Raw genomic sequence first — 13818 nt, 5'->3', positions numbered from 1 at the left:
ACTCAAGCCATTTTCTGATGCCCCCCAAAATTAAATATATATGTATTATTAATAATATTAATATTAATCATATATATTTGTATTTTTTTCGACTAATAGCTAGTCGACTAATAGCTTGAACTGACTATTGGTCGACCAGGACAATTTTAAGTAGGGGGGCAGCCCTTCTGAGAGAAAAAAACGTTATCCTTGAAAAGAGGGCGGTTTGAGATAGGTCAATTATGGGCCAGGAAATACAACTTCTGTTGGAAGTGACCATGAAAAAAAAATAAAGTACAAACACCTTTCTGAAAAACAATAATGAAAGACGATAATTCTAAATGTGTGCTTGGACGCAAGGCGGATAAGGGCATGGGTGGGGCAGCCTAACAGGAATAGGTGTGTGGGGGCATATAGTACTTCTGACCTATGTTTTGTGATCCCATTGGGTCGAGTCTCTTCCTCGTCACCATGGTGATCCTCCTTGGACATGCTGGTAGGGCTGCGTCCGAACCGGACAGAGTGGTCGTCCTCGTCCTCCTCAAAGGAATGGCTGACCACCGTCTCAAAACCACTCATGGAGTTGTCCGTGTCCGATTCTGAGACTAAGGAGGACACAGAGGTTCAGTGACACAGTCAGGCAACGTGCAAGAGTGAATAATACGAGAGCAATGAACGTCAATGTGCCACTATTGTCAACCGACACCTTTTCCCTGATGAAAGTCCCGACACCTGAAATCTGATCTATGGATGAGGGTATCGACTTTGTGTGGTTAGGTACACTTAGTTTAACAAGACGGCATCAGTATATCATTGTAATGTTCATAATCAGCAACACACACACACACACACACACACACACACTCTAAGGGCTAGATCCACAAAGAATGGATTGCACAGAGCAAGTTGCACCCTTACTTACAATTCATTATGAATTGAAAATGGGGGACCCTGATGTAAACAAGACGAAAGTATTTTTCTGGTCTACATCCCCTTAACAATTGTGTGTATTGAGCCGTACTGTATTGTACCCATTCTGCAATCTGTTCATAACATTTTCATTCAATCAATCACTGTGCAGATTGATTGATTGAATGAAAGTTTTATTAACAGATTGCAGAATGGGTACAATACAGTACGGCTCAATACACACAATTGTTAAGGGGATGCAGACCAGAGAAAGACTTTCGTCTTGTTTACCTCAGGATCCCCCATTTTCAATTCATAATGAATTGTAAGTAAGGGTGCAACTTGCTCCGTGCAATCCATTCTTTGTGGATCTAGCCCTTAGTATGGATTCAATAAGTATGGATCTACCATTTTTATTCTACCTAACAGTAAAGTACATTTCCAAGAAGAATCAAAATCTCCCAAAAATTGGTTCAAAATAATCTGTACAAAAACCAAATAATCTATAAAAAAGAAAAAGAAAAAACTGTATATCTTTATATAATGCACAACATTTTAATCCAAAAACAAACAAAAGGTGTCTCATTGACTACATTTCAAAGCCGTGTAAAACTTTCTAAACATTGCATGAAAGATTGGCAGCCAGTGTGAAAGTAGCTATGGAAAGATGTATCAAACCTTTTCCTCGTTTGAAAAGGCTTAAATTTATATTGGCATAGCATGTGAACAGAGCTTGAGGGACCGTGGGCACACCAAACCAATTCACTACAAGATTCAATTTCTAGCACACGGGTGAATGACAGGGCACCAAAATATATTACACCAATTCCCCCAAACCACCAATCTCATTTAAAGCTACACTGTGCAATTTTAAGAATGACTCATTGAACAATGTTTGAATTATTTTATCTTATGTCGCCACAAATCAAACCAAAATCTTTCTGATGCACTGCAAATCAAACGTAAGCCTAGACACTCCTTTGTATAGTAAATACTGTAGGTATTGTTGGCTAGATTGTAGGACCCTGCATGTGAACAAAACAGGGAAATCGTAATCTTCTAGGCAGCTTTGCTACGTAGCTTCAAAGGCGTTCTAATCAGCTTTCTAGCAAGTGACCTCAATTTCCCTCTGAGGACAGTATGTCTATTCAGTTATGACAATAATACCATAGATTTTTTTTAAACCTCTCCCGAGGTTCAAATTTCCCTCCCAAACCTACATAGTGTAGCTTTGATAACAAACGGTAGACTCACCAGACACAGCATCGTAGAACTCATCTTCACTGAGTGCACTTCGTGGAGAGGATCGCTTGACGACGGATTGCTCGAGTTCGTGGTGCTCTGTAGCAAGGGTCTGCAGTGCTTCAGACAGGATCTTATTCTTCTCTACCTCCAGCTCCAATTTCAAACTGCGCACCTGAGCCCCCGCACACACAAACACACACACATATGCAAACCAACCAGCCAATGCCATGCACACATAAACACACGCACACACAAAACACCAACATGAATCACATACAGTACATTTCATAATAAATTGCATTGTAAAACAAGTACATAAGGTACATGTCCTCTTCACTTACAGATTAAGCATCTTTATGAGTACAACGTATTGTATCAGTACAAGGACCTGATTGTAATAACCTGACGGTGATGGTCATAACCTGATGGTGATAACTTGACGAAGATCCTTGTACCAAAACGTTTCCCAATAAAGATGTTTTAACTGCGTAAAAAGAGTAAAAGACAGCTCTTTGTGTCCTAAAAACAAACAACACATTTTATTCCAAAGCCTACATGTATATCAAACAAATGCAAGTAACAGAGTATGACGGTCAGAGATACCGACGGCACCTTGACAGCACCTTGACAGCCATGGGTGAACAGACTCACAGCTATAGTGACTGATTGAGTTCCCCCGCTCTGCACCTCTCGGGGCCCTGGAGCGTGCGAGGTGCCGAGAGGAACAAGCCATGTTTATTTTGTAGTGGAGGACATGTGCCTTGAAGTCTCAGTCTCAAATGGCTCTCCTGAGAACATGACTCCAGCGGAGGAGAGGAGATCAAATGACTAGGAAATAAGACTATTAGCCCCGCGCCTCCCCATTAAACACCCGATATTGTGCCAAATTTGTTTCTTATATATAATATAAATATATATATATAAAGACATGCTCATTGTCAATTTATCCTTTCCCAAATGTTACTTCTGCAATGACAAAGACAAATATAGAGAGCTAGGTTTTGGTTCGGCTGAAGTTACGGTAAAGAAAAAAGAAATGCCTCCATTAGGCAAGTACGACTCAAGACGGTAAAGCAAGCCAAGAAACAGCCATGTTGATGGGGAGAAAGATTTGTTACTGGTAAGACCCTATTGACTAGAGATGAATCACAACCATTGTTCATACTACCGGGTATATCAATACATAATGGAGCCCAGCCAACATCAGCACAATAGCCAGGGAGCTTATCCTGTGATATGGTCCTTGGTATGGGTCCAATCCATTAAAACAGAAGACTAGCTGAAATCACACACATTGACCGGTCAGAAGATATATCGTCATTATATTTCTGCCTTGGTCCGTCGTTAAACCTCACGGATCATTAATCATGCAGAAAAAGAGACGGTCGGTGAGTGAATCTTAGTTGGACTGAATTCAAACACCCTTATACATCAAACACAATATAAACATTTGAAAATCAATGGACAGCGAATAATTACAGAGAGTCCAGTACATAGTAGACACGGTAGGTAGGAGGACGAGGTGCAGCAGTCTCTCGGATTAATAATGATTCTATTTATTTATGTTAAAACGAATGTATTTATTTCAGTCTGCTGACCTTCATCAGACCCTGTAGATCCTTCTGACATGGGACACATTAGTCAGTCCAGCGACCATTCATTCACAGTCAATGTAGGCTCCATTTGCTCTGCTGGTGAAGCGCTTCTTCCGTGGGATAGAACCAGCGGTGCAATAGAATTCTCAGTCACCGGGGTGCGTTTGTATATTTGCACTCTGAGCGCCAGAGCACACAACTCTGGACACAAACTGGGCCGTAAATAATTCACAGCGCCATCACAACTCGCCACAGCTTTTTATTGACATGCTCGCAGGAGGGATTAGGGGCTTTAAAAATCGTGCAACAGTGTAAATTTATAAATATTTTTCATCCTTTCTGGTACAGTATGTAATAATAAATCCGACTGGTATTTTGCGCTAATGCTCTTTATTTTAATTATTTATGAAACGCACCCGTTCAAGACTCAAACTCACAAATTATATTTCTTCCTCAAACCAGTGCTCTTTTCCCCTAATCTGGATTAGCATGGACATGGAAACACGCATGTTCAACATGTCTACCCTCCTGTGTGTGCAAACAACATCTTTTAACACAGGTAAATACAAGGTCACGCACATGCATACCGAACACACACACACACACACAATAAGCAATCAGTCTGACTGTGTGACAGCGGTATTAATCAGGTCCTCATGTTTATAGCCCGTCTTTACCGGAGCAGAGTCTGACAGGCAGCATTGCTGGGCTGGGAACCAATGTTGTGTAATGGGTCTGGACTAGTAGTGTTTGCCTCTGTTCCTCCACATATTCTACCAATGTTATTTCAACATCTCCGTGCTGAGAGCCAGAGGCAAAGTAAAAATACCAAATATGCTCCCTTAAAAATTAAACCAAATGAAGTGTTTCTAGGCTGCGCCGTTCTTTTACACAGTTTTTTGAGAAGCAAGTTCAAATTTGAGATTCAGTTGAACTTGTACGTGATTACAGTGTGACTCAGGTATTGTAGCTCACTCAAGTCCCCATCGCTGGCCTAGCCTTTTATCTGCAACTACACAGAATAATCCCACTGGATTACTTCACACATAATAGAAAACTGCAACATGTACACAACATTTAAAGGTAGGCTACTATAGATAACATTTTGATGTAGAATAATCTTTCAAAAACAACAAGCTTTTAAAAAGATGCAGAATAAAAGTATTGCTTTTCCCCCCGAAAGATTATTGATTAATGAATTTATAATTAAAAAAAATTTTGGCGGGTCCAAAATGTATGTTTAATGTTTGCATATATCTCCTCCTTACTTCCCATTTCCCCACGTGGAATGCACCTGATTGCCATGCTGGTGCTCTAGTGAGACATATAGCGGCTGGATATTATCTATAGCACCTATAAAATGTTGATTACATATTTAAATACCTAGGAAATTAACACACTTTGAATGATTTAGTACAGCTTCAGTACAAAGTAGTGTAGAATGTCTGGCCTAAATAGGGATACTAGAACATTATTGCCCCGAGAGAATATTTTTATTCTCTGTTAACACTTTAAGTGCCGAAAACGTGTTTAGGCGTCTTTCCTAGCCATGCTAAAGTTGCAGAGGATGCCCTAACTCGTCTTTAATATCAATATTTCAAAAATCTGTGATCGAAATCATATTTTTCCTCCGCAGCCCTGAGACACAGTGCTGGCCTCCTCTCAACCCTCTAGCGGTTCAAGAGCGCCATCTGGTGGCCGATCGGCAGAAGCGCCAAACAGGAAGTCATGTGGATGAAGTGGTGATCACCCATATTACTTCCGGGCACTCTCTATAGCTCCCGCGACTCCATCTTGAAACACTCGATAATAGATAGCTCGCCCTAACTCAATAAACAACGTTATTTGGACGTATATACTATTATACAACCTGGAAATGGACCGGGTATTTCGACATCCCATAATGGAAAACTGTCTACCCCACGCTGATCGCCCAACGGCCCGCGGAGACTAGGGTGAGTTTTAGCGTGTAGTATTACCGTGTTCGACACTAACTGCTATGATGAACATTTGACCCACATTAGATGAATGGTATAACGTTGCCCACGGAATTATAAACGATCCCCCGCCCATCCGGTCATCATCAGATGATACGTAGAAACGTCTAGAAGCACGTCCATTTGAAATTTTTCATCTGGCACCGATCGCTACCAAACTGTATTTGATCATCAATATAATGCATTTGGGGCTATAAATCACGTTCTGGAGAAAGCTGCAGAAAGAGATGAAAACATACTTATACTTTAGATCATATTTTAGTATGAATATGTGAATGAAAAGGTTTAACGTTCATACACCCTGAACAATACATATAGGACATTGAATGGGCCCTAATAATGGCAATCTAGCAATAGAATTTAAAAAGTTATAGCCTTGCAAAGAAGGGGAACTTCTCCATAGACAAATAGAGCTGGCAAGGGATGGTATATCATGAATTTAACCTTCGGCAGTTAAAGTGTTAAGACTATATTATTTTATTTTTGTATCCACTTTTTTTCTCCTCCTGTTTTTTCTGTATTTTTTTATTATTTTTTATTATTTTTTAAACATAACATACAATTAGACACACAAGCATTAACAGTAAACATCCAATGAAATCACCATTTAAATAAATGTAGTATACGAGATATAGACCTAATACTTGCTATCTAATACCCTACATACATATGCTCTCGCTCGCTCACCCCCCCCGGACCCCCACTTGGATAATCCATCCATTATCATTCGTTCCTAACCAGGCACTACAATTCATATGCTATCTTTTATTATCTCCACCACTTCTAACCAGATTGCAATTTTGGTTTCACCGACACCTAAAATTCTTGCTGTAGATATTTCTAGATAAATCACATCGAGATAGGTAAGAACCCATACTTTCCAACACATTTTTTCCAGTTGAAACCATCGTGATGCTATCAGCTTTTTAGCCGCTGTGAGACCAGATAAAACTAGTCTTTTTAGCTGTATAGGGGCTGCAAACTGAAAAACATCATTCAACAGCAATACAGAGGGGTGTACAGGTATGTTCAGAAATAAGAAATTTGATAATAGCTGGGACACTTCTTTCCAGAATATCTTAACTGGTGGGCAATCCCAATACATGTGCATAAATGTACCCTCATCCCCATTTGTACATAAGGAACATCCTCCTGTTTTTTCTGTGTTTTTCTCCCATCCCAATTTAGTCGTCATGCCAATTGCCCCCTCCCCTTCCTGGCCGTTGCTCGCATGTGCCCCCCACTGGTCGGTCTAGGGAGGGTTGATAGATACTATCGCATGTCCCCTCCGATACATGCGGAGTCAGCCAGCCACTTCTTTTCACCTGCCAGCGCGGACTCTCATGGGTAAGGTGTAACGTGTGGGAGGCTCACACTACCCTCACCATCTCCCTTCCTCGCTGTGCAGGCGCCCTGACCGACCTGTAGGAGTCGCTGTTTTCAACGACCAGATTACCACCCACCGGCTTCCCTCCCGCTGACACTGCCAATTGAGCCAGTATGACGGCCGGCCAAGCCGGAGACAATGCTGACAGCCGGATTCGATACCAGTGTCTCTCGCGTTGGTGACAAGCGCTTAGTCCGCTGCGCCACCCAGCCGCCTTTAAGACTATATTCTTAAATTCAAGTTATTTATTTTGTTCTGTAATGTTGATCATCCAAAAAATAAAGCTTTAAATAAATAAAGTTTAAAAAAAAATCTTATTTTTTAAGATAGACGGATAATCAGCAAACTTGCAAACCACGCCTGTATGTCCTGTATCCTTAAACAAAGACCACAACACACTACTGTATCTTATGCAGAAAATTAATCTCTGTTAACCTCCAGTAAAATAACAGACAGATGTTCACATGGAAAAGTATTTACACAAACGCAATCTGTCCTGGTGGGGAAAGTGACACGTACCCCGTCCTGTCTGGAGAAGAGGCTGAGGCAGACGTTGAGATTGGAGCAGGTCTCGTTGCACAATTCGCACATCTCTCGCATTTTCTCTAGTATTTTGGCGGGAATCTCTGTGGAGACATAGCATGTGTGAGGAGCAATAGTGGGGAACAGTTGTGAACACATATTTGGTATAATGTGCCAATCAAACCAAGAGCAAGCATAGATAGCTAAGTGACAATACAGCACAGAATACAGAATTAATAGTCGGTTTAGATTTCCCTAGTGATGCATGTATTTAAAAGCATTTTTATATGCATATTTCATATTTTTTTAATAAGGTTTGGCCAAGTTTTTTGACCTTTAGGATTAGTGCTGTGCCACAGTAGCGTATGACCTCACAACAAACAATTCACGGTGAAACAAAAGGTTTTACTTTCTGCAAGTCCGTCCTCGTTCACCAGGGCAAGGAAGGCTTCCACCTCCTTCTGGAACCGCTGGTGGCTACCCTCTGCGATCTGACATGAAGAGAGAGACAGAGGGATAGAAGATGAAAAGAAGGGATGCCATTCAATTAATGTTAAAGGCTGTCAAAGTTAACGTGTTATTAACACGTTATTTTAACGCACAATTCCTTTAACGCAAGATTAACGTTTACATTTTTTTTACATTTATTATTATTATTTTACTAGACTTCACTCAGGTGTATTATTGATACTCTCATTGATAATGTTTGTTTCTGACTCAAAGTGTGTGTGTGTGAGAGAGAGAGAGAGAGAGAGAGAGAGAGAGAGAGAGAGAGAGAGAGAGAGAGAGAGAGAGTGTGTGAGAGAGATCCTAATGTTTTCTTTCCCCTATTATTTCATGCACACTTTATTCATTGTTTTAAATTATTATTTTCTTTTAAGTTATTTTGTGCATCACTCTGTTTTGAATTTGAGGCAAATTTGCAATGCATGAGGGTCATCATTTTGTGTTAAATGGCTGCATAAAGCAAGCATTTGTTGACTCTCATGTTGATAAGAGTATTAAAACTTGAAAAAGATCTGTTTAAGGTAGATTTAGAACAGATACAAAATATGCGATTAATTTGCGATTAATCACGATTAACTATGGACAATCATGCGATTAATCAGATTAAATATTTTAATAGATTGACAAATATATACATATACATATAAATGTTATAGTTTTAATGTTTATTGCAACCTGCAGTGAGTTTGAGAGATCCCCCACGGTCATCACTTCTTCTTCCTCCTCCTCACTGCCCTGCTCTTGTGTGCAGTAGTGTGTGCTGAAGGCAGAGTGCTCCTCCAATGCGTCCAGCCATTCCTGGGAGACAACAACAGCTCTTGATTCGTGTCAACGTGACAATCAAACATGATACATATTTAATTCGACAGCCTTTTGAGGTAAAGCGGCATCTTACTTTTCTTGTTGCTTCTGGGTCTTTCTTGGATGATACTTTGAAATGAAGCACACTGTCATCAAAACACTTGAGGCTAAACAAGCAGGCGTCTCTGGCTCTGATCTGAAATAGAGGATTATGAGGAAAATGAGGATTACAAAAGGCAACGCGCTGCCGACTGTATATATGACTGTGTATATATATATATATATGAGAGAGAGAGAGAGAGAGAGAGAGAGAGAGAGAGAGAGAGAGAGAGAGAGAGAGAGAGAGAGAGAGAGAGAGAGAGAGAGAAATAATATTGTCAAATGTATTGTCATTATACAGCACAAGTACAGTACAACGAAAAGAAGTTTGGCATCCAACCAGAGTGAAAATGTAGAGTATAGTGCTAATCAGATGTATGTACAGAGTTGTAGGATAATATGAACAGTGATACAGGTATAAAGACAGTATGGTAGTAGTCATACTGGCCAGCAGCGTAACTAGTAAGAGTAGGATATGTACAGGTATAGATGTAGTATCTACAGATATGTAAAAGGTCATTGTGCAGGTAAGTGGTGTGGATATAGATATATGTGCGGTGAGAATAAATATATATATATATATGGTATATAAAGCATTATTGTACATGCTATGGGTTGTATGCAGGTGTATAAGAAATAATTTTTTATTCTTTATTATATTTAATTATTATATTTTATAGATTTCTTTTTATTCTTCACCAGATCCTTTTGTTTTCAGTGGGTTCACACAAGGAAAGCATTTCACTGCAGTGTACCAGTACTTTGTATATGACAAATAAACTTTGAACTAAATTGAAGTAGACTGAACTGACCAGGCTCCACCGCCTGAAGGGGTTTAAGCTTATACCCTACTGTATGTTATTTTAAAACAATGCTCACTATTAATCTGGCTAAAGAGATGTAGTACTGTATAAGAGGTTTCTGTTAAGTCTCTGGTATAGACGCTTTCACTGGAATTTCGTTGCAAATGTATTTCCTGTCAACTACTGAATTAGCAAACATTCCAACAGGAAATTTACTTGGGTCCTTTTTTAATGTTATAAACTATTATTGTTGTCACTTTACATGGGCATATTATTTGAAAATAAGAATTCCACACGAGCACTGGAAGGTCAGCATCAGCCATACCACTGGCTCAGTAAATTCGGTAGGGTGTTGCATTACTGATTGCGTGATCACATGCTTACATGATTGCACAAGCGACAGGACCAGGCAGTGACGGAACAAATTATCAAGTCAAGGCTGCAGAGAGTGAGGACATATTCATATTTTTGTTTGTTTTATCCACTTTTTCTCCTCATTTTCACGGTACACGAGGAGGCAGCCTGTCGCATCTTTTCACCAGACAGCGCGGACTCTCAATGGCGAGGAGTAACGCGTGGGAGGCTCACGCTGCCCCCGATACTTCCTGTCTCTGCTGTGCAGGCGTCACCCAACCGACCTGTAGGAGTCGCTGTCCACAACGTCCAATCCCCACCCATCGACTTCCACCCGCTGACTCTGCCAAATGAGCCAGTACGACGGCCGGCCCAAGTCGAAGGCAATGCTGAGACTGGGATTCGATACCGGAGTCTCTTGCATTGGTGACGAGCGCAATCTCCGCTACGCCACTCAGCCGCCTTGACATATTCATATTTCATACCCAATAACATTAGCATAATCTTGACTTACCAAACAGTGAGCCTGTGTCAAGGACTTACAGCCTTGCCTTCTGATATTATCAACTGCGTCAGACCTATAGGAGAGAGGCAGAAAGAGAGAGAAAAATTAATAAAGGGAAATTATTTTCTTAAAGATCGTTCCACATGACATTTGACAATGTGTGTGGAATGTTGTGAATAAAGAATTAGTACCAAGGAGAGAGAGAGAGAGAGAGAGAGAGAGAGAGAGAGAGAGAGAGAGAGAGAGAGAGAGAGAGAGAGAGAGAGAGAGAGAGAGAGAGAGAGAGAGAGAGAGAGAGACAGAAAGTGGAAAATCAGGAGAGACCAATATCTAGGGAGCTCTTTCTACATTTGACATGAATCTAGCAGGCATGAAATAAGTACTATAGTGCCAAGACCATACAGAGGACCTACTGTTTGGAGTACCAGGATAGAACCCCGGCCTGAAGGACAACCCAGTAGGAACGCCAGCCGAAGAATCGAGAACTCTGTAGAATGAAAGAAGAGCCAGAGTCAGAATGGTCCAATTTCACTACGACATTAGTATGTAAACAGAACACATATCGTGTGTGAGAGAAGGTTAAATGCCACTCGCTGTGTACTCAGTAACCTCATGATGAAACAGGGCAGTTCACATTCTCGTGGATTTTAACTGCGACCAAGCGGCTAGTATAGGTCTGTCAACATAGTAAGATAGAGACATTAAATTTGCCACAATGATAGATCTTGGTGTACCAATGCATCACAACAAATATCACAACAGTCAGCCAGATGATGGCGCTGTACTGTACATCAAAGTGCAAAATGTCAATCTTTGATAGGCCATTAGACATACACCGTTAAAGGAAAACTCCAACACGTTGGGAAATTAGCTTATTTGCCATCTACCCTGGAGTTAGACAAGAAGATACATACCTTTTTCTTCTCTGTGCATGCAGTAGGAAGACGTTTGGAACTAGGCTAATGGAGGAACCTACTTCCAGTGACTGATGCTAAGCTAAACTAACGGTGCGTGTCTTCCTACTCCTACTGCATGCACAGAGAAGAAAAGGGTATGTATCTTCTTGTCTAACTCCAGGGTAGATGCCAAATAAGCTAATTTCCCAAAATGTTGGAGTTTTCCTTTAAGTCTAGTTGACACAAGACTTCGTACACATACTGTAAGTGGTCCTCTTAGCAGAATTGTGGCACAAGGATAGTTGTATATTATACAACGTCTTTAACAGTTAAAACAGTTAAAAACGATGCACAGTGGTTAGTGGTTTTGAACTGTGCATAGGTTGGAAGAGTATTGATCTTTGAAGTGCATTGAAGGATGTTACAGGAGTCAAGAAAATCAACAGAAAAGGCAGACCTTCCAAGCCCAGAACAACCTCTAAGAACCGTAAGGGGTGTAACGATGTGACCTCACAACGATTAAATTCGATTACGATTCTTCAGGCAACGATTCAATGAATCATGAAATCTCTTCATTTGACCACGATTCGATACATTTTCTATCAGTTAATTCCCCAAAAAAAATTTAATACACAAATGTGGCTGGGGGAACTGATTCACTCAGCATGAATGGACTATAGGTATTAAAAAAAAATATATATATATATATAATAATTAATAAAAAAAAAAAATCCCGATTATAATCTATTCTAATCGATTCTAACATTTTCAAATCGATGCAGTTGAATCGTCACATTAGGATCGATGCATCTGCATCGATGCATCATTACACCCTAAGCACAATTCAGTAATTTGAGCAATTCAAATAGGGTCCAAAGTTCCAATCAAGTAACATTGTGATGGAAGGTGGTAGCTTATCAATAAGGGCTTTGTATATAAACAAATAATGATTATTGCACCTCTCTGCAAGAGAAGACCAACCAACATACAGGTGACAATGGTGAGTATCACACCTGTCACCAGTAGGGGTGTGGACATTTCTCAATTCTAAGATGCATCGCGATGCGGACGTGGACGATTCAGCATCGATGCAGTGACAGAACATACCCCTGTTTTTTTCTTTTTTTACTCTCTTGCTAGCTTTTATGTTCTTTTACAATGTAGCGCTTTGGGATTTGCTCCACAACTATAAAGCGCCCTACAAATCAAATATATTATTATTGTATTATTAAAGCTAGTGCTCTGGTCATGCATCCACTCAACTCATAGAGAATACAGCATTATGCTATTCTAAAAGTATTGATACTAATAAAAAGAGTATTGAACCGTTTTTAACAGCTGGGATCGAGATACCTTTCATGCAACACTAGTAAAGACATTTATTTTGACATTCTGCTTTAAGAACTTTCTAAATAAAAGTTAATTTATCTGACTGCTTGTATTAATTGATGAAAAAGTAGCCATGTGCAGTAATATGATTGATTATAAAATTGAGTATATATTATGTAATATATATGTAATATATTATTGAGCTGCATCGAGATGCATCGTAGAATCGAATCGCGGACAGCTGAATCGTAATCTAATCATGAGGCCAGTGAAGATTCACAGCTCTAGTCACCAGTAATGAATCTGAGGAGAGAGTGATAGACTGAAGTCAAGTGGTTAAAGAAAATTGCTTCAATGATTATTTTCCTACTAATCAAAGGAAGCCAGTTCTGTTTTTAATATACAAGAAGCCAATTTTCTGTCGCAGCTCGCTGGCAAGGTTCTTTATGGTATTTAAATGTCAATTTCTCATCAAGCCAGATGCCAAGATATTTTATACTCAGTGACTGTCTCAATGCTAGAACCACTTACAGTGGATATATGAACACCACTAAACTCAATATTTCTAGCTCTAGAACTCCACAAGTTCTGAATGGCCAGTTGTACAAAATCAGCAATACAATAAACAATAGTGTTGTGAGCATAACGATGAAAGATGAAGAAGGAAGAGACAATACCATTGAAATAAATGGTGAAGAGGATGAGACCCAAAATTTTACCTTGTGGTATTGACAAAAATTCTGACTAGGCATTTCCCGACTTCACACACTATCTCCTCTCAAACAAATCATTCTGAAAGCAAGTTATCGGCTGTATCAAATGCTTTAGATTGATCTACAAAAATGGCAGCAGTGTTTCTTCCTATCTTTTTTTTGTATCTACTTTTACTC

General features: G+C 39.9%; 1 protein-coding gene across 3 annotated transcripts in view; it reads right to left on the bottom strand.

The window, feature by feature from the left end:
- The window catches only part of osbpl1a (oxysterol binding protein-like 1A), a 47139-nt gene that overhangs the window by 22898 nt on the left and 10423 nt on the right, over nucleotides 1-13818 (bottom strand). For all 3 annotated transcript variants that reach the window (XM_084338151.1, XM_084338153.1, XM_084338152.1), the window contains 8 exons: nucleotides 11117-11190; nucleotides 10713-10776; nucleotides 9037-9138; nucleotides 8817-8939; nucleotides 8044-8125; nucleotides 7632-7738; nucleotides 2143-2305; nucleotides 407-584 (listed from right to left, as the gene is read on the bottom strand). In XM_084338151.1, the coding sequence (XP_084194277.1) occupies nucleotides 407-584; nucleotides 2143-2305; nucleotides 7632-7738; nucleotides 8044-8125; nucleotides 8817-8939; nucleotides 9037-9138; nucleotides 10713-10776; nucleotides 11117-11190 (893 nt within the window). The remainder of the gene's footprint in view (nucleotides 1-406; nucleotides 585-2142; nucleotides 2306-7631; nucleotides 7739-8043; nucleotides 8126-8816; nucleotides 8940-9036; nucleotides 9139-10712; nucleotides 10777-11116; nucleotides 11191-13818) is intronic.

The sequence above is a fragment of the Notolepis coatsorum genome (genome assembly GCF_963971535.1).
Source record: "Notolepis coatsorum genome assembly, chromosome: 2".
NCBI lineage: Eukaryota > Metazoa > Chordata > Actinopteri > Aulopiformes > Paralepididae > Notolepis > Notolepis coatsorum.
Note: the sequence above shows the minus strand (reverse complement) of the source record. Positions and strands in the feature narration are given on the sequence as shown.